This window comes from Juglans regia, chromosome 16 (assembly GCF_001411555.2).
Source record: "Juglans regia cultivar Chandler chromosome 16, Walnut 2.0, whole genome shotgun sequence".
NCBI classification, from domain to species: Eukaryota; Viridiplantae; Streptophyta; class Magnoliopsida; order Fagales; family Juglandaceae; genus Juglans; species Juglans regia.
In genome coordinates, this window is record NC_049916.1 from 27705976 (window position 1) to 27725612 (window position 19637).

Sequence of the window (19637 nt, forward strand, 5' to 3'; positions counted from 1 at the left end):
AGTCAACTGTAGGTGAGAGTAGCATTTTTCCAACAAAATTGGCCTATTCCTATTTTCTTGGCTTGATGCCAAGAGGTGATCTATGCAGTGGTGATTTTTACAACAAAAAGGGTCACGAAGTGCAATATTCAGTCTGCGAAATCGGTGGGCCATTCATTTCTCTATTTTAATCTTCATGCTGGGTCGCTCCAATATAATAAAAACGGTGAATCTTCATCGGTTCAAGTTCTTCGCTGGTGATTGGGGGGAGAAAATCTTCACTTCGAAAAAATTAGGTTCAGATTGTTTTAATTTTAATAGATTATAGAAAATACTTACAAAAACTGACAAGAGGGCATTTGGTCTAGTGGTATGATTCTCGCTTTGGGTGCGAGAGGTCCCGAGTTCGATTCTCGGAATGCCCCCCCTTATTGAGAGTGTGTTTTTCGGTTTTCATCCCACAAAACCTGCAGTCCTGAAACTTATGCGCCACCGAAGTATATAAAAGTTATTATTCTATGATAATGATAACTGTTGCTTCCATCCTACTATCTTTTATTAGAAATTTTTATTTTGTTATTATTTTTTTAACTATTTTTTTTTTAAATATACACAAGTCTTTTCTTAAAATAGCATTTGGATGTTGAGTTGAATTGAACTCTTTATAAATAATAGTAAGTTGAAATGGTAGATTGAGTTTTATAGAATCCATCTAAGATGAGTTTAAATGTGTTTAAATGTTAAAATGAATTTAAATATATTTATAAGAAGTTAAAAAAAGTTGTAGATCCCATATGTAAAGAAATTTTGAGTTGAAATGAATTTAATAATTTAATAATTGAGTGTCTGAATGTTAGATTTAACTTAAAATTAAACTGAATTGAGTTTAACTCAAATGAGTTTAACAACCAAACAAGGCCTAAGTTTCTATTCCAATCCAGAAGACCTGAAGCATGTTTGAAGTTTAAACACACACCAATCAAAATATGTACAAGAAAGTAAAAACCCACATCGTTGCGTGTTGCAACATCAACAAAAAAAAAAAAAAAACACGCACCAGACCCAGATGTTAAGCCACACAGCAAATAGTAATCAGACTGATCGATAAACCCAGTTATTTTTTTTTGATAAGTAATAAGTTATTTCATTAATAAAAGTAGGCATAGCCCAAGTACACTAGAAGTATACATGTGATTACACCTATTTAAGCACTAGGAACAGTTACAAGGAAATCATGGAAGCTGCGACCATTCCAATCAATAGCAATGGCCCACAAAAACAAAGTCTTCCAGAAAAAATTCCTAAACTCTTCCAAGGAACGTTCATGGTCCTCAAAGAGTCTCTCGTTTCTTTCATTCCAAATACACCAGAAAATACATATAGGAACCATCTTCCACACGGCTGCAATCTGTAGTGTCCCTGTGATCCCTCTCCAGCTTGCTAACAAATCAACCACCCTACCCGGCATCACCCATGCTATACCCATTCTACTAAGAAAATAAGTCCAAATATCTTGGGCAAACTCACAATGTAGTAGTAAATGGTCCACCGATTCACCACTATTTCTGCACAAACAACACCAGTTCGTAATAATAAGGCCGCGTCTTCTAAGATTCTCAATGGTCAAGATCTTCCCTAGAGCTGCCGTCCAGACAAAAAATGCAGCCTTTGTAGGTGCTTTAGTCCTCCATATATTCTTCCAAGGAAAATTGTGCCTTTGATGCATAGTAATAGAGTCATAAAAAGAGCATACTGAGAATTTCCCTTTTCTAGAATGTCGCCATTCCATCATATCTTCCATTGTGACAGCAACAGGGATGTTGTACAGCAAATTCAGAAATTCCATCAGCACCGTCACTTCCCAGTCATGTGCATCTCGAGTAAGGCTGATGTTCCACTCCTGTGAACCTTGATTAATAACCCGCAAATCTGCCACCATAGCTTCCTTTTCCCGTGCAATTCTAAAAATCATAGGATAAGCATCCTTCAAGGCCGTGTCTCTCAACCACACATCTTGCCAGAAATTAATCCTACTACCATCTCCCAAACGTAGCCGAGTATTACTAACAAAGGAGCACCAACCTTTTCGTATATACTTCCATAGCCCCACACCATACGTCCCCCTCCCTTCTTTAGAGCACCAACCCCCCCTTTCCCTACCATACTTCATATCAACCACCCCTTTCCATAAAGTTCCCCTCTCATGGTTGTAACGCCACAACCATTTACCTAATAGTGCCTTATTGAACGCCCTCACATTTCGAACCCCCAATCCACCATCTCTCAAAGGAGAGCATACCTGATCCCATCCTACTAAGTGAAACTTAAACTCCTCTCCTAGCCCACTCCACAAAAAATCACGTTGGATCTTCTCTATTCTAGAAGCAATACTAGCGGGTAGGGGAAATAAAGATAAGTAATATGTGGGGAGATTGGATAAGGTACTCTTGATGAGTGTGATTTTCCCCCCTTTAGAAAGATATAGCCTCTTCCACCCGGCCAACCTACGCTCAAATTTTTCCAGCACCACCTCCCAAATACTTTTAGCTTTGAAAGAAGCCCCCAATGGGAGTCCAAGGTACTTCAACGGCAATAAGGAAACCCCACAACCCAAAATATTCGCCAACCCTCTAATATTGCTAACATTGCCAACGGCAACCATCTCCGTCTTGGCCAAATTAATCTTCAAACCAGATACCGCTTCAAAACAAAGTAAAATGGCCTTCAAAGATTTGATATGTCCTGCATTTGCCTCACAAAATAACAAAGTGTCATCTGCAAACAAAAGGTGAGAAATAATGGTTGAGCCATGAATATCTCCCACCGAGAACCCTGAAAAGAATCCCCCTTCTACTGCCGCTATTACCATGCGACTTAGAGCCTCCATTACTAAGACAAATAAAAGGGGTGATAGTGGGTCACCTTGTCTTAGACCCCGTGAGCTATTAAAAAAGCCCACTGGATCACCATTAACCAAAACCGAGAAACGAGCCGTTGACACACAATACTTCATCCACTTCCTCCATTTTTCCCCGAACCCGCATCTACTCAGCATATATATCAGAAAATCCCAATTAACATGATCATAGGCCTTCTCCATATCAAGTTTGCATAAAATACCTGGAGTTCCCGACTTGATCCTACTATCCAAACATTCATTAGCTATAAGAACCGAGTCCAAAATTTGCCTCCCTCTCACAAAGGCATTTTGGGACTTGGAGATAATCTTCTCCATGACCATGCTCATCCTATTGGCCAGCACTTTGGCTAGTATCTTATACACGCTGCCCACGAGACTAATCGGTCTGAAATCTTGTACCTCTCTTGCACCTGCCTTTTTAGGGACTAATGCAATGAATGTGGCATTTAAGCTTTTCTCAAATCTACTAAAAGTGAAGAATTCCTGGAAAACCAGCATTACATCCTCACGCACCACCTCCCAACATTTCTGAAAAAAAGCCATAGTGAAACCATCTGGGCCTGGAGCTTTGTCTTTATTCATCTTCTTAATTACTTGATGTACCTCTTCCTCTTCGAATGGTCTCTCCACCCAAGCCATACTATTTTGATCGATGACCTCAAAGGCTAGTCCGTCTACTGAAGGCCTCCACGAATGAGGTTCTGACAACAAATGTTCAAAATGCCCAACCACATGCTCCTTTATCTCCGCCTGATCTGAGGAAGCATTTCCATCTATGTTCAAAGACTCAATAGAGTTAAACCTCCTATGAGCATTGGCAATACGGTGAAAGAACTTTGTGCTTTTATCCCCCTCACGAAGCCACAAAGCCCTTGACTTTTGTCTCCAAGAAATCTCCTCCATTAAAGTCAATCTTTCTAAATCAGCTACCACTTGAACTTTTCTGTTATTTTCATCCCTTACTTCTTCCAAGCCTTGTAGCTCCTGGAATAAACTCTTCTTTTGCAAGCTTACATTACCAACTACCTGTTCATTCCAAGACTTTAGATCCTTCTTCAATGCTTTCAACTTTCCAGCCAATACATAACTCGGATTACCTTCAATAAGATATGAATTCCACCATTGCTTGACTAATTCCACAAAACCCTCCATCTTTAACCACATATTCTCAAACTTGAATGTCCTTCTACCCCCTTGCACCCCACCGCAGTCTAACAATATAGGAAAATGATCAGAGCATAACCTTGGAAGTCTAGTCTGACTTACTTCTGGAAAATGTATCTCCCATGAAGGAGAAATGAGAAATCTGTCCAGTCTTGACCAAGTTTGATTGCTAGACCAAGTGTAATCTCCTCCCCTTAACGGTAGGTCCATCAAACCTACCTCAAAAATGAAATTCGAAAAATCCACCATAGCTTGATTTTGTCATCCCTCCCCTGATCTTTCGCTGGAGAATCTTGTAACATTGAAATCCCCACCAATACACCATGGGACCTCCCACCAAGTGCATAGGCTAGCAAGTTCATCCCAAAGCAACCTCCTTTCATTGCCCAAGTTAGGACCATAAACCCCAACAAATGCCCATAAAAAGTCATCTTCAGAATTTTTAAAGTAGCACCCCACCGAGTATTCTCCCACAAACTCATCAATATTCTCCACCACCCTCTTATCCCACATGATCAAAATACCCCCCGAGGCCCCTTCCGAGGGTAGATATAGCCAGCCTACATATTGACAACTCCATATGCTCCGAATAATTCTTTTAGTGATGAGCTTTAACTTTGTTTCCTGTAGGCAAATAATGTCCACTTTCCATTGCCTTAATAAAGCTCTTATTCGAAGACGTTTATTTATCTCATTCAGCCCCCTAACATTCCAACACAAAATTCTGGGCTTCATTTATCAACTGTTCCAGCCCTCCCCTTGTTTCTTCCACGGCTTGCGCTCCCCTCCTTTCCATCATAATTAATGGACCACGTCAACCTCTTCAACTCCCTATCTCTCTTTAATCCTACTCCATGTTGTCCTGCCTCAATGGCTATAATTAGTGCCTTAAACTGATCTTCGTAGCCCTTACACGAGATTCCCATACAAATTTGAAGTTCCTCTACCTTTTTCAATATCCAATCCTCAGAAACAGTAGGATGAACCATGCGTATTGGAGTAGGATCTTCTGCGAACTCCACCCCCTCTGTTGAGTTTGGAACCAGCTCCTTCAATAGGCCTTCCCCTTCTATCACTGATGTGTTCCCACACTCCACAGCTACGATCGAATCTGATTTATCTCCCTCTAAGTACATATCCATATGGACCTGGCCTGATAGTGACAGATTCGGAGGCCCATGATTCACCATGGAAATCTGTTGTAACCCAGTTCCCGTAAACAGTTCCAGTCCTTCCCCTTCATCGATTTCTCCCATTTCCATCACTGTCGATCCTTCCTTAGAGTCCCCATAAGTCGTCATCCTCCTCTGTGCCAAACATTGCCCCGAATCTATACTTGGCTTGCGGATTTCGGGTCCCTCCTGAGAACCCGGTACAATGGGAACTGCGGGAATGTTCGAAGCACCCTTAAGCTGCTGCGACGTCACTGCCGATGGCTTCTCAGAGTCGTCGGAGGCCGCCGCTCTTGTCTGTGTCGGCCGCTTCCCAAATTTCGGACTCAGCATGGATGTTTCGGGTCCCTCCAGAGACCCCGATATCACTGAAACTGGGGGTTGTGGCGTTGCTTCCAACGGCAATGCTTCCGTCGCCGTCACCACAGCCTTCGATGCCTGAGGTTTTGCCGGAGTAAGTGCCGCTAGCTCCCCCGCTGTGCGATGCGCGGGTTGCGGTTTCTTTCTCCAGAAGGAACCCGCCTGGAGGAAGGGCTCGGGCCCTGACCCGACACTGTCCTGGGCCTTTGCTTTCTTCCCTTTCTCCAGCCCACTCTCCAAGCCCAGCCCAGCCTCCTCTTTACCCAAAACACACCGTATCAGTCCCTTAACTTTAGCACCCATCACCTCCAGCGTATCCTGCATATCCCGTAATTCCCTCAGAATAGTTACCTCACCTTGCCCATACCACCTGCCTCTTCCATCTTGTCTCTGATCTTCAGCCATAACAGAAGTATCGCCTACCCTCATTAGACCTGCCATGTCTGACTTTTGCATGTCTCTAGTTGCCTGCAAAGCCTCCTTATATGACTTAGATGATGTACAGGCTACTACCGATGAAGATGGATGGTATCTCCCCTTCCCCCCACCGCTTCCCACCTCCCTCAATGCCACCGCAAGATTTCTCCAACCCCTCCCATCTCTGTCTCCAGGTATGATGATAAAACTACGGCTTCCACCACCACTATAGACCACCAGAGACAAATAACTGCCACGGGAGTTTGAACCTTGTTGCGCAACATACGCTCTGCTTCCTTCTCTATGAGCAGAGTAATATCCCTTCCCATTGTGCTTTTGACAATCCTCCAATGTTCTTGAAGCCCAATGTACTGTATCTACACCCAACCTCAAGTTTTGTACTCCTTTCCATCCCTTCTCAGTGATAATCACTCCACTCCCATCTGCCCGAACCTCAAACACCTTAGACTCAATTACTAGACTTCTCACAAAAGTCATTTTCCTACAAGGAGCACTCTAGAAAAACTACAACTGCACTTAACTAGCAAAAACATCCATCGATACCATTCTGAACTTAACACCCAACTGTACTACATGCTAATCACCACAAGGAACTACCAACATTGACGACCCAACACCAGAAGCATAAACACACAGAGAGCAAAAAGTGTACGGAGAGAAAATTTTAGGAGAGAGAATATACTAGCAAAAATAAAGGTAAAAATAGAATAACACGGCACAACTGACGAGTCACTTTTACCTGCTTCAAATCCACTCTCTAATAACTGTGATAAGTACAGAAAACTGAGACTCAATTCTTTGATTTAGAATGCTTCACAAGCCAATCAATAACTGTATCAATGTTGGTGGAGTTCTTGCAAGAAATCATGAAGCAACAGACTTCTCTATCAGTAATGGACTCGAGTCCCCTGCAAGGGTGGAACATTATTTTCAAACTACGGATGATTAACAAAGAAAAAAAAACCAGGTGGTCAATATACAAAAGAAAAATTGTTATCACTGCTTAATGCCCTCAATTCTGAATGCTACTTTGATACTCACAACAATAAATAAATAAATAAATAAATTTTGTAGCTGGTTAATATTGGGGAGGGAAATCTCTTTCTCAGGTGGTTAAGAAATCATGGGGAGGGAAATTTCAAAAACGACCTTGTGACCGGCCCTTCATTTATTTCTTTGTGGGGGAAGGAGGGTTGAATGCTGCATGGAGTGAACTTCAGCACAAAATAATCATGTTGGCGGGCCACCAAAAACCATTTAAAGATGATCCTAGACTCTACTTACATTTGCTCTGTCAGATCCTCTTTAGACAAAGCTCCTGGTTTGTCAATCTTGTTACCCAGTACCAGCAAGGGAATGCTACTAAGTGACGGTTTACTCAACAGGTCATCAAGTTCACTTCTTGAGACAGGCAAGTTCTCAGAATCAGCGGCATCCACCACATACCTGCAACATGCAAAAATTGTGGTTCTAAATTGTAGGTCATAATAAGCTAGTTCACTAAACTGGCAAGCTATAAGTGTTAGCAAACAACAGGGCATACACAATGGCTAAAACTGCACGGCAGTATCTTTCCCACATACTGCGAAATCTTGGTTGACCTCCAAGATCCCATAGCTTTATTGTCACATTTCCTTTAGTTACATCCCTCATATTAAACCCTACCTGCAGATAAAATGAAATTCTTTTGAGTGAGATGTACGCGTAGACAACTAAGTGGGACCTTGTTGCAATAAAATGACAACTCTGACAGAATGGTGAAAATAAAAGGATGTTAATAATTCCTAAACAACAATGACGCACCGTTGGAATCATGTCTTCGCTATATCCACCAGTCTTGAAGTAAGTTCCAGAAAAAGAAATTTTGCCATCAGCATCAAATCGAAACAGTAGAAAAGGAACATAAAAAAACATAAAAAATTTACACATCTCGTGAATAGTTTACTTACTGCAATAACATTTACAAGTGATGTTTTTCCAGCATTCTCAAGGCCTATTAAAGATAGATCCATTTCTTGCTTGATGAAAAGACTAAAATAAGAAAAAGAAAAGGGTTGCATAAATAATTTAATGTACTTCAAAGAATGTTCAAATTTACTACGAAGATACAAAAAAATTACACTAAAACAAGCAGTTCAACGCATAGAGTTAGGTTGGAAGGAAGATCTAGAGAATTATGAGTTTAATCATAACAAGTCAATCACTCCATGATGGAACCAGGATCTTACTACGATGAAAAGTGATAAATAGTGATCCACTTAGGGCTGGACAAACCACAAGTTTTTTATTCTTTCTGATGGATTAGAGAAAACTACAGACCCTTGTACTTATAGCCATGCACTCCTAACCATGTACATAAACCTATTCCTATACAATCTCTGCACTCCTACCTTAATAACCCAAATAAAATAACAATCCTAATTGACATGTACTAGTTTAAAGCAATAAAACTACTGACAGCAATAATAACTCTTCCTAGACAAAACACAACTTCAACCCACTTCGTGCTCTACTCCACTACGGCTTCTCCACTTTGTAAAAGACTTTCTAGTTCCGTTTCCATCACTCCAGCTATATGGAGTGCAACCGGTAAAGACTGGCAATAGAAGCAGAATATTCTACAAAGTCCACCTCAAACACACGAGCGTTAACTTGATTTGTAGGGGCTTCCCACGTGTTAAATACCAGGCATCCATAGATGATCCAAAATTCATTGTGGAAAAAGGTGAAAACTCTAGCAAGAATAACAAGTCTTAGAAGTTTCCGCAGATGTTAAAAGAATCACCAGCGGGAAATATGATCCTTATCAAAAGTGGGTACATGAGTAAGTACTACTTCGGCACTTGCATTTATTCAATTATCTCAAATCCTAAGAAAGAAACCATAAAAGTACACTTTTATCATCCCAGTATGAAAGAATTGGGTAGCTTTTCCAAAAACTTTCTTACATGATAACCTAAAATTTATTTTCTTTTGATGTAGATAATTTAAGGGCAGATAAATATGAAGGAAATGAGAAGAAATTGAACAACAGAAAGTGCCCTCAAACATTGTGCTTCTCCTTTGCCCAAGTTATCCGATAATATCAAAGCTCCTCTTCTAGCACAAAAGTCTGTATGGCAAATTGAGCTTAAAAGACTTTCAAAAGTATGGTAGATACAAGTGTTCGACCAGTGCCTGAGAAAGAGTATTCTCAAAGCCAAAGTGAATGATCTGAGTTGCAAACTTACCAATTAGGAGGGCACTGCAAATAGAAAATCCAATGACTCTGCAACAATGTTCCTCTTCAAGTGCAAACACCAGTCATTGTACTCAAATTATCATCACTGGCTCTTGTACCCTCAATCCACTTCTTGTGTCCTCTTCAGGTGCAAACACCAGTCTAATACTCCAGTGATTGTAATCCAAGTCCAATGAAAGTACCTGTAGGTCTGACATATGATTTCCTCAAGGCTTCTTTGAGCTATATTCAAAATTATCATTATTCACACCACCACCACCATTACCATTAAGCAATCACCACTACCACATCCCTCCCTCCCTCCCTTTCTGCCACAACATCCATCAAAGCAACACTTCCACACAGCTTTAGCCTTCCTCCACAATACCACTTCTCCAATGGTGAGCATAATCACACATGCTCCATATGAGGCTCACATACTGGTTTACGAAAAACCTATCGTCAGTAGAATCAGTTAAAGATCTCAAAAAACAAGCGTTTCAGGTAGAGTGCTATGGGATTTGTGTAACCATGCGGTTCAAAGCTTAACACATCACACCCACTTACCAATTCCCACCTAGGACATAATTCAAACACCCATGACAAGCAAGCCGCAAAAACCACAAAATCAGAAATAATGGGAAAACACATCCATCATTCCACAATTATTCGTTACTATTCTTTAACTCAAGAAGCTTCTTCCCGATACCAAGCACCACCCGATTAAGCTTCATTTCCTTTAAAATATAAAACTACATATGTACATATAATATACTGTGATATTCAACTGTAAACGCTGAAACAGAATTTGAAACTTAATTTAGTTAAGGAGTAGTGCTACATGTACTTTCAATCTTACTAACAAGACTCGTTTGGTCAGCTTTCTTTTGAAATTCAAACTTTGAACTTCACATTTCATAATTTTTAGCTGAAAAGTAAGTTTTTTTGCATTTTTCTTTAGTTGAATATTTATTTCAGTAAAAAATAAAAAAGAAATCAACCAAATCCAGGGGTCAGGTAGTCACATTTGGCTTATTTAGGTGGAAATGGTTTCTATTCCAATAATTATCACATAATCTAAAACTGAACACGGGAAATTATGAGGAGTTACTCTCTTTTTATAAGTTTTCTCAGCAACCAAGTGGATCCAAAGGGGGAGAACCATATTTAAATATGTATGTGGTTCTTGAAAAAACTAAGAAGAAAGTGAAAAGGAGATCATTAATCACAGTTTAGTATTAGGGTCAGTAGGGACGAAACTAAAATCTTTGCACTTCGCAGCTCCCACACAATAAAAAACTCAGAGCTCGATTCTCGCATCCAAAAGGAGAGAGTATTTACCTCCGTAGCCAATTGAGAAAAGCATCCCATACCCCCATGGCGAAAGAGAAATACGGCAAATTCAAAGAAAATAAAACTTTAGGGTTTTGATTTGAAAACTGGATGGGATAGAGGATCGACAAAGAAATTGTTCGGCCTTCTGTATTCCCAAGTGCCGCAGATGAAATTTCCAGCAGTATTTACTATTTATTTATTTGATAACATAATACTTTCTATGTATTTAAATTAAAATTTAAACCAGAATATGAAAATAGTAAATTAAACGAAATGATTGAAAAAGATAAATTATAAACAGCCGACAAAACGAGTAATGTAAACTCTACTGCAACCCACGCGCCACATCCGATGACTGAACGGGCTGTGAAGTCGTTAAACGACGTTGTTTTGGACTCTATAAGGAAAGAAGGTGTCGCCGAACCGGTCTCTCACATTCGGTACGAGGCGGTCCGGCCCCTGAGAAAATGCGGCTTCCGACTTTCTACAAAGAGAATTATTGTTTCTAAAATAAAAAAAACAAAATTATATTTAAGAAAAATTTATAAAAAAATTAATTTTCTATGTGTCAATTATTAATATATTAAAAATTAAAAATAAAAAAAAATTGATAAAATAAATCTTATAAATAAAATTATAACTACGTGTACCATGCTATTCTTGACAAAAAAACACGTGGGCTTTATAGATTTTTCATGTAATCCTTTTTAATATATATATATATATGTAATATCGGCTTAATTGTTCTCTTTTATTTAACTCTAAAATCGATTGAAAATATTAGTAATTTGTCCGAATGAAAAGCATTAATGTTGACGTTAAAATCTGAAGTAATCGCAGGATATCCATAATTACAATAAAATAATTTATTTAAACTAAAAGAAGAACATTTATTGATTTAATATAGAATATAGATGTTTTCATCGTTACGACCATCTTTAGACATCCTTTGCTCGCGGCGACAACGAGAAGTAAAGTATATATTCGACCATCCCCGACTGTAAGGAAAACTCCATGAGATGAAGCCACACAAGTACTGACAAGTGTGGAAATCAAGGGACCCAACCCTTTGTATTGCCATTAAATCACTGAACAAAATGGACAAGCAGGAAGCATCCTCGAAGCAGCACAAGATTTTGTGACGAGCAAAACTCCAATCTCATTTTAATTACACTTTTGGCTTTCCCTCACTTCTTCACTCCTACAATATTTTTGAGTTGTGAAGGAAACTGGGGGGAAATATCAATGAACCCACGTACCTTGTACTTATATCTTCCTCCTAGTTCCTACATTGTAGCTAAACCTTCTGAGTAAGTATGTTCTCTTCAATTTTCTTTTTTATTTTAGTTCTATATGTTGCTATTTTTAACATAATGTATGTTGGTAGCTAGAGTGTAGGTGTATTTTGGTCAGCAAAGGGATGGGTATGTTGCTAGATATCGTTGGCGGGCTGAGCATTTGCGTTTCGACTCTTTGGGATCTGCAAGAAATGAGATTTTCTGCTATTTTTGACCATGTAAGTTCTGTGGCCATGGCCGTTATCATGGTGGCTGTATCATGTTTCATTGCTACGAGGAGACTATGACTTGGTATTTACAAGTTTTTGTTCATTTACTGATGACACCTTTGATTTTCATCTACGAGAATGAGGTTAGCATTAATTACTCAATCAATTAATCAATGCAGCAACAGATACTATGAGAACACACCTCTGTGCAGTTGTTGCATGGGGGAGAGCCACCATATTGTTATGCCTGTAGGTACTCCTCCAAGTAAGATACCACTTTCTCAGCCATTTCACTCAGGCAAACTGCGTCTCCACTTCTGTGTTCTAATACCATCTGAGAAACAAAACATTCCCATTTACATTTAACCTAAAGCAAACTTCAACAAAATCTGAGAATTAAAAAGTCAAATTATGGCTAAAAAGAGCATTTGGTTAGTCCAATGATAGAGCCTTAAATTATCTCCTTTTAGCATTACAGTTGAACAAGCATTAGTCCCTGCAAACTTCAAAGTATCACAGTATGGATTTTGTTTCACTTGCGGTATATTCCGAAAGGCAAAATCATGCAAATGCAACTTAGATAGAGTGATTGGGAGCCACTTCAAAGGGCTAGTTCTGAAAGGTCTCGATAATGTAACTGGTTTCATTGATTCAACCATTTTAGAAAATTAAGTATTTCTTAGCGCAAGCAATTCTATAATCTAGCAGGGTATTATAAATCTTCTTCCTCTAAGCTGCTTCAAAAGTCAGAAGAGAGTACACTGTCATATATGCCTTAAAGTGCATGCATGCATATTTACATCCATTCATGTTTAAGCATACCTGTGTGTTCTGATTTCTCAAGAACAAGTACATACCTCACAATTTAATGGCGGCTCATATGGATCATCAATCCCAGTAAATCCAGCAAATTTTCAGAGTGATGTTAGAATATTATGACAGGCTAAAACTGGCAAGCATCCCGGGGTTCACAAATTCTTGTGAATATGAAGACTGGAAAATCCACTTCTTGTGGCTCCTAATTGCATATATGTTTTCCCATTTCTTTCTCCTCTCTTATCTCCACCATGTTATCTATAAGAAAATGAGAGAGAGCCAACATTCATGTGCAGAGCACGTTGTGGATGGCTAGTCCATAGATGAAAAGACAATCCTCATAAAATAAATAGTTAAGAAAAAGCAGCTCAATCTCTAGAGGATAAAAATGAATTATTTCAAAATAAATATGGTAGCATTAATCAGGACTCAAAAGAAAAAGCCGTTAATTATCCAAATTTAGTACGTTATTTTACAGTTACCTTTAATCTTTCCTGCACGTGCAAACTTATATAGGCCCTATGAGTCTCTTGCTTCACAAACTTGGAGTGGCACATTCATGAAAACCAGTTATATTAAGCATTTTTAAGAGTAATTAAAAACAGAAGCATCATTTGGTGTCTACTTTCCATCAAATTACTGAAATAACTTGTGGCTCACTGTTCAGAAGCATTCATAAACTCAAGCAACAACCTCGATAAAATCCCCATCTGGCACATATCCCGATCTTTTCTGTAGGGAGAAATCAAACTAGCTATGCAGATAACTCCAGCATCGGCAAACAACTTTGCTACCTCCCCTGAAAGGTATAGAAAGCAAAAAGAAGAAATTAATCTTTAAAACTTATAATCCAACATCTGAAAGATACTACTTGCCAGAATAACTATCAATGAAAAACAATTACATCTGCAATGACTTAGTAGTATAACAAATAACTTCTTTGGAGAGCTGCTAGACCAAGACTTACCAATCATCCGGATGTTCTCTGCACGGTCTTCTGCTTTTAAAACTAAGGTCCCCATCAAGAATATAAGACAGCTTATCCCTCTGGTACAAACTTTGACTCAAAGCACATGCCACAGAGCTCTTCCCTACAAGATAAAGGCCAAAGTATAAAAAAGACCAGTCAAGATTACAATTGGAACTACTTGAAATTATTATAAAGGGCGAGATTTTCTTTTATCTAGGGAATGTAGGATCCTATTTATCACCTCCTATACTCAATTGAGGTATTAGAATCTCCTCCTCAAACCCTTAACATTCTCGCCAAGCCATTATATTATAGGTGACATGGCTCAGATCTCACACTTCTAATTGGGATTATTTTGATACCATTTGTGACGATTTAAGAAAAGTTCAAGCTACAACTGAGCTTATACTAAAAAATGACTAGTAATGATACAGTTGGAGTATAAAAGACATAAACTTCTCTCTCCCAAACAATATAGGATACAATTCACTACTTCCGATACTCAATCTGGAGTATTCCACAATTACTAATATCTGAAAATGGAAAAAGATATACAGCTACAATAATCCACAATTATATTGATATAACTTGGTAATGTAGGCTAAAAGATCAGATGAATTTAACGAAGAAAAAGAAAAGAAAAATGAGGTATGTGAAGCACTTTTATGATATCCAACATTAGTCTATGACAATGATAACATCAAACCTGAACCGCTCAGACCCGTAATCCATATAACGCATCCTTTATGGTTGAGTAAGTCCCGCCTCTCAACTTTTCCAACTGCACATTCATGCCACTTGGTGCGGTTTGAATAGTGAGATGAGATGAGATGAGATGAAAGTTAAAATTTGAATAAAATATTGTTAGAATATTATTTTTTAATATTATTATTGTTTTGAAATTTAAAAAAGTTAAATTGTTTATTATATTTTGTGTGAGAATTTGAAAAATTATAATGATGAGATAAGATGATATAAACACTTTCATTATCCAAATGAGACCTAATGTTTCTCGAACTTGCAATGGTAGATGACTAGATGACTGGCTGAGAATTTCCACTGGTAAGAAAACATATCAGAAACCTGGACAATACAATCCAAAACTCCCGCTATATATACATAACTTTACAGTTTAATTTATAGTGAGAAACTCAATCTTTTCCTTTCTTTGATTCGTTTACTTTCTCAACAACCAAGCAGGCCATAAAATCAGCTGCACTGAAAAATTAAAATCTACCAAAAAACCAACAACAAAAGTGTGCGTGCAAGAAGAAATTGCCCCATACCATTCCCCAATCCGAAAGTCCGAATAAACAAAACTAGGGGGTCCAATTGAAAAAAAATATATATTTATTTATGACTAATTTAACGTACAATCATAAAATACGTAAATATCGTATAATTATTTTAAAAAAAATAGATTTACTAATTAAAAATTAATTTTTTTTTTATGTAAATCTCATATTTTATTCAATTTTTTTCAAAGCATTTACATGACGGTTGTACAATTCAGAATTACAAATATTTTTTCTCTTTATCAAATTATTTTCACACACTAGGAAACCAAACGACGGATCCAAAAACAAAAAAAAAAAAAACAAATCCAAAGCAAAAAACAAAAAACAAAAATCCATAAAACCAAACTTAGAAGTTTAGAACTAAGAAGATACCGAATTAGCAACGTGCCCATTTCTGGACTCGTCGTACAAATCATCCGAATTCCCGCTCCCACTTCCGTCCTCGACCCCTCCACTGCCTTGACTCGCAAAGAGCCCCTCGATTGCGAACTAACCGCGGAACCGCCATTGGGTAGTGGGTAGGGTCGCGAAGACGAATCGTAGCTTCGGCGAGGACGAGGATTCGAGGCCCGTCGACGCTGCCGGTAGTTTCCCAACTTTCCCTCCAACAACGATCATGTCTCTCTCACATACAATCAACGTACAGTCTAATTATTCATTTAAATAATTTTTTAAGGGTGAGTTTGAATGTTGAAATGAGTTGAGTTGAGATGATAAAATATTATTATTTATTATTATTATTATTTTAAAATTTAAAAAAATTGAATTGTTTATTATATTTTATATTAAAATTTGAAAAAATTATAATTATAAATTGAAATGAATTGAAATGAGTTCAACTTCCGAACGAAACTTGCAAATAAAAATAATATACGTGTGTAATTTTGTGTTTTTTTTTTTTTTTTTATCAAATGAGTTTTGTTGTACATCATATTCTTCATACATTATATTTTTTAAATATTTTTAGTTTTATTTTTTTAAATTAATTAAATTCTTTTATTTATAATTCACATAACATATTTAATAAAAAATATATATATAATATATAGTATATGAACACGATGAATATAATTTTTTATTTTAATTACATTATGAAAACAATACATCATTTATGTTTCGGAAATATCTAATAATTTTCTTTTATTAATGGCCTTTGGGTCTGTTTGGACTTATTAGCTTAGGAAGGATTGGTATATAGAATGGACTTATAGTGACGATAAAGTCCGTCTTTACAAGTATAACCATCGCCCTAGTACGCAATATTAGCAGCGGCTGTTACTGAAAGTTAGTCTGAAACGCTACTGCAGCGTTCACGACGCGACTAGAGTCTCGTCACAAGTTCAACATAAAATTCAATCCCTTCACTTTACGGCTCGAGTCTCAGAAACATAAGGCTAAAAATTCTCTGTTTCGTTACTGGCGATCCTATGCCAGTCCAACTGACGACGCGTTTCCCTCGCGTTATCTGCGCACCACAAACACCTCCACAGATAACCAGAAATGGCAATTACTGTCAAAATACCAAGTTCCAAGTTTCCTTCATCAAATCATCTTAGAATCCGAACCATACCCCAAGTCGCATCCCCTTCGTTTATCCCTATATCCCAAATCTCACCATCCCAAGCTACATCAAAAGCCCCTTTGAATTCCCTCCAGAAAAGCACCACCCTTTCTGAAAACACAAAGTACAAGATTGAGGCCACTTTACCAACCATGACAGAGATATTGGAGTCCTCAAAGGCCCAGAACCTTGACCTTCAGCTCCAAACTCTCGGACCCTTTTTCAGAATCACAGCCAAGAGCTTGGAAACCCAAAAAGAGCTTGGGAAGGCTGAGGGCCTGATAAGGGTCTGGCTGAGAGGGAGAATTCTTCACTTGGATTCCATTAGATTGAGGAGAGAGACACTGGGAATGGAGAAATCAATCTTTGGTATTGGTTTGTTCATTGGAGCTGTTGCTGTAAGGTATGGATATGATTGTGGTTGCAAGACAGCTGAGTTACTGGCAATTAATGACTCTGATCTTTACCATTCAAAGGTTTTTTTCCTCCCTACAATCGTTTTACATTATGTGCTATTGTTGTATTTAATTCAAAAGTGCTAGTAACACTTGTCAGCCAGTTGATATTTTGCCGTTTATGTAGTCTCTTTTGCTCAGCCCGTTTGGAAAGGAAAAGGTAAAATGGTTAGGAAGATGTTGTTAAAGGAAAGCAGAAAATCAAACTTGGTTTCATCAGACTTTTTCTATATCATTCTGTTCCATGTTAATTCATCATCTGCTTCATAAACGTCTCTCAAACACAAAACTTTAGTATTAGTTCGAAGTTGGCATAAGTCAAGCGCAAAGTACTGCACAATCGATATGGTTTCTTCCGGCATGGCCACATCTCCTTTCAATTATTTAAATTGTCTTGGAAATAAAAGATTCCTTCCATATATTCCGAAACTAATCTTTTACATATTCCAGCTTGTTAGGTTCTACACCAGAATTGGGTTCAAGGCTGTACATGAAGTGACGGGTACAACATTTGGAGATTATGGCCACATGTTGGTTTGGGGAGGCATTGGTACACGAATGGATGCCAATGTTGAAGAGCTTCTTATAAGATGGTGCACCAGGTTTAAATCTCGGAAGTGATTTCACTCTGATCCATGTTTGAGCAGATTTTCATCAAGACCATTGATTGAATACTTTTTCTTATAAATTCTTTGACGCATAGGCCAGCTAGAGAGTTTTTGGGAATTATGCTTATCCAACTGTAGAAATTATTATGTGAATGGTTGGTAGCACTGGTCCGAAGCAGTTCCCAGGCCAATCAGTTTGTAGTTTAACTTTCTGAATGAGTTTTACTCCAGCTATCGAGTATGCAACGTAAACTCCAGTGTTGAGCTGAGGGCACAGTACATTATACAGCTGGTTGACACGAACCAGGCTACGAGGAGCAAAGAGATTCGGCTCTGTACAGTTCTTTTCTTAAAATTGGTTTCTTTTAACAATTATTATCGTCTCATCCTATCTCATTTAATTATTATAATTTTTTTAAATTCTCATATAAAATAAAATTAATAATTTAATATTTTTAAATTTTAAAATAAAAATAATATTAAAAAAATATATTCTAATAATATTTTATTCAATTTTTACCTTTCAAATAAGACCTAGGCCCGGTGATGCTCATCCGTACAGTTCTTTCGACCTAGGCCCGGTGATGCTCATCCGTACAGTTCTTTCGCAATTTGAGTCATGCTGAATAGAAGGATTCAAAGGCATCTGAGCCATAAGAACATGAGCTCCATACCAAGTCCTAGAGTATCTAGACCGTTAAGATGATGGTAAGTTGGTAACCTACATTTGTCCAAAACTCTGCAAGTATTTTTAAAGCCTTTTCTTATAGTGTTTGTGTTTATTATATTTTTGAGATGCAATCACCAAGAACAATATGCTAAATCTTCTCACTTTATGCTTAAGAAGATCATATCCAATAAAATTGTCTGTCAGTAGCCATTGAACGGGTTTAGAACGGCACAAATTCTTCTGCAAAGGGATTCCAAAGAGATCAAAATTCAAAGCTGGATATACAATTTCAATTAAAATCTGCGAATGACGATGATGAAAACACAATGAATGGTGACGCATCATTTTGATGAAGCTCCACCCTTTTCACCCAAATAACAATTCCAATAAAAATAAAAGAAAACGCTCTTCATCGGCGACGAACATGAGAGAAATTGGAACCCATCGAAGTAAATGTCGTAGAATTGTTATTGATGCTGCAGGAACGGGCATATTGAAGACCAGATCGTTGCTCTAAGGACTCCATGGTCGGCCGCTGAAACTGGTCCGACCAGGTTCGCCGGTGAGACGAGCCCTCGGTCGAGTCCGTTCCATTCAACAACAAATGGTAGCTACGGGTGGAGCCCTTGGAAAGGCACATGTAGCTGTTGTGAGGCTTCTGCTTCTGCTTCTGCTTCTGCTTCTGCTTCTGCTTCTTGATGGCTTGGACAAGATAAGGAATTAAACCTTCCATGGCTTCCTCTTGTTAATTTCTTCTAAGCTAGTATAAAATCTTTTGCTGGAAAGGATGCGTGGATAGGTACTTTGAACAGAAACCTCAAGAGGAAGGTGTACTGTGTACATGTATAAACTAGGAAGATTGGTTGAGTAATAGTGGCAATGAAATGGTCAAAGGACGAGTGAATCCTTTGACTTGGGCGGCTTGGGAATGAGTAGTTATATTTGGTAATCAATAGGGGTGTCGTGGCAAACATCGGGTGGTGCGATCTTGCGCTGCCTTTTGAGACTATTCCATGTCAATCTATCTCTTTGCTGTCGGGGCTGTCCACGTGATAAATGTCCGCAGCAACCAAACTATCCTTGCGAGTGAGTTTCGTAATGAAAAGTGTTGACTGTTAGTAGTAGAAAGTTGGAACTTCTTGTACTGCCATTTATTCACCTCAT

At 38.2% G+C, this 19637-nt stretch overlaps 2 protein-coding genes, 1 non-coding gene and 1 pseudogene across 6 annotated transcripts; 2 read left to right on the forward strand and 2 right to left on the reverse strand.

The window, feature by feature from the left end:
* The first annotated feature begins 332 nt into the window (after positions 1-332).
* Positions 333-404, forward strand: TRNAP-UGG. The gene has a single exon. It is a non-coding gene; the product is annotated as a tRNA-Pro (tRNA).
* Positions 405-879: 475 nt separating this feature from the next.
* LOC109021666 (ADP-ribosylation factor-like protein 8a) lies at positions 880-10778 on the reverse strand. Of its 4 annotated transcripts, none has more exons than XM_035686487.1 (7): positions 10595-10777; positions 7983-8064; positions 7837-7869; positions 7577-7698; positions 7318-7479; positions 6743-6941; positions 880-1099 (listed from the first exon to the last, which is right to left on the reverse strand). In XM_035686487.1, the coding sequence occupies exons 1-6, from the start codon at positions 10630-10632 to the stop codon at positions 6824-6826; spliced, it is 555 nt and encodes a 184-aa protein (XP_035542380.1). In that variant the 5' UTR covers positions 10633-10777; the 3' UTR covers positions 880-1099; positions 6743-6823. The 4 variants fall into 4 exon arrangements, with proteins under 4 accessions (XP_035542380.1, XP_035542381.1, XP_035542382.1 ...); XM_035686488.1 differs by lacking the exon at positions 10595-10777 and adding an exon at positions 9264-9554; XM_035686489.1 differs by lacking the exon at positions 7983-8064 and having other exon boundaries at positions 10595-10778.
* LOC109021665 lies at positions 9582-15797 on the reverse strand (annotated as a pseudogene).
* Positions 15798-16557: 760 nt separating this feature from the next.
* LOC109021669 lies at positions 16558-18055 on the forward strand. Its single transcript, XM_019004350.2, has 2 exons — positions 16558-17216; positions 17646-18055. Exons 1-2 carry the CDS (start codon positions 16680-16682, stop codon positions 17814-17816), a joined length of 708 nt encoding a protein of 235 aa, XP_018859895.2. The 5' UTR covers positions 16558-16679; the 3' UTR covers positions 17817-18055.
* The last annotated feature ends 1582 nt before the right edge of the window (positions 18056-19637 follow it).

Coding starts and splice junctions, on each gene's coding strand:
- LOC109021666 (XM_035686487.1), bottom strand. CDS start 10,632: ATGGGGGTATGGGATGCTTTTCTCAATTGGCTACGGAG. Junction 7,699..7,836: donor GCGAAGACATGATTCCAACG/GTGCGTCATTGT, acceptor TTTTATCTGCAG/GTAGGGTTTAATATGAGGGA. Junction 6,942..7,317: donor GAGGATCTGACAGAGCAAAT/GTAAGTAGAGTC, acceptor CCACCCTTGCAG/GGGACTCGAGTCCATTACTG.
- LOC109021669 (XM_019004350.2), top strand. CDS start 16,680: ATGGCAATTACTGTCAAAATACCAAGTTCCAAGTTTCCTTCATCAAAT. Junction 17,217..17,645: donor CTGATCTTTACCATTCAAAG/GTTTTTTTCCTC, acceptor TACATATTCCAG/CTTGTTAGGTTCTACACCAG.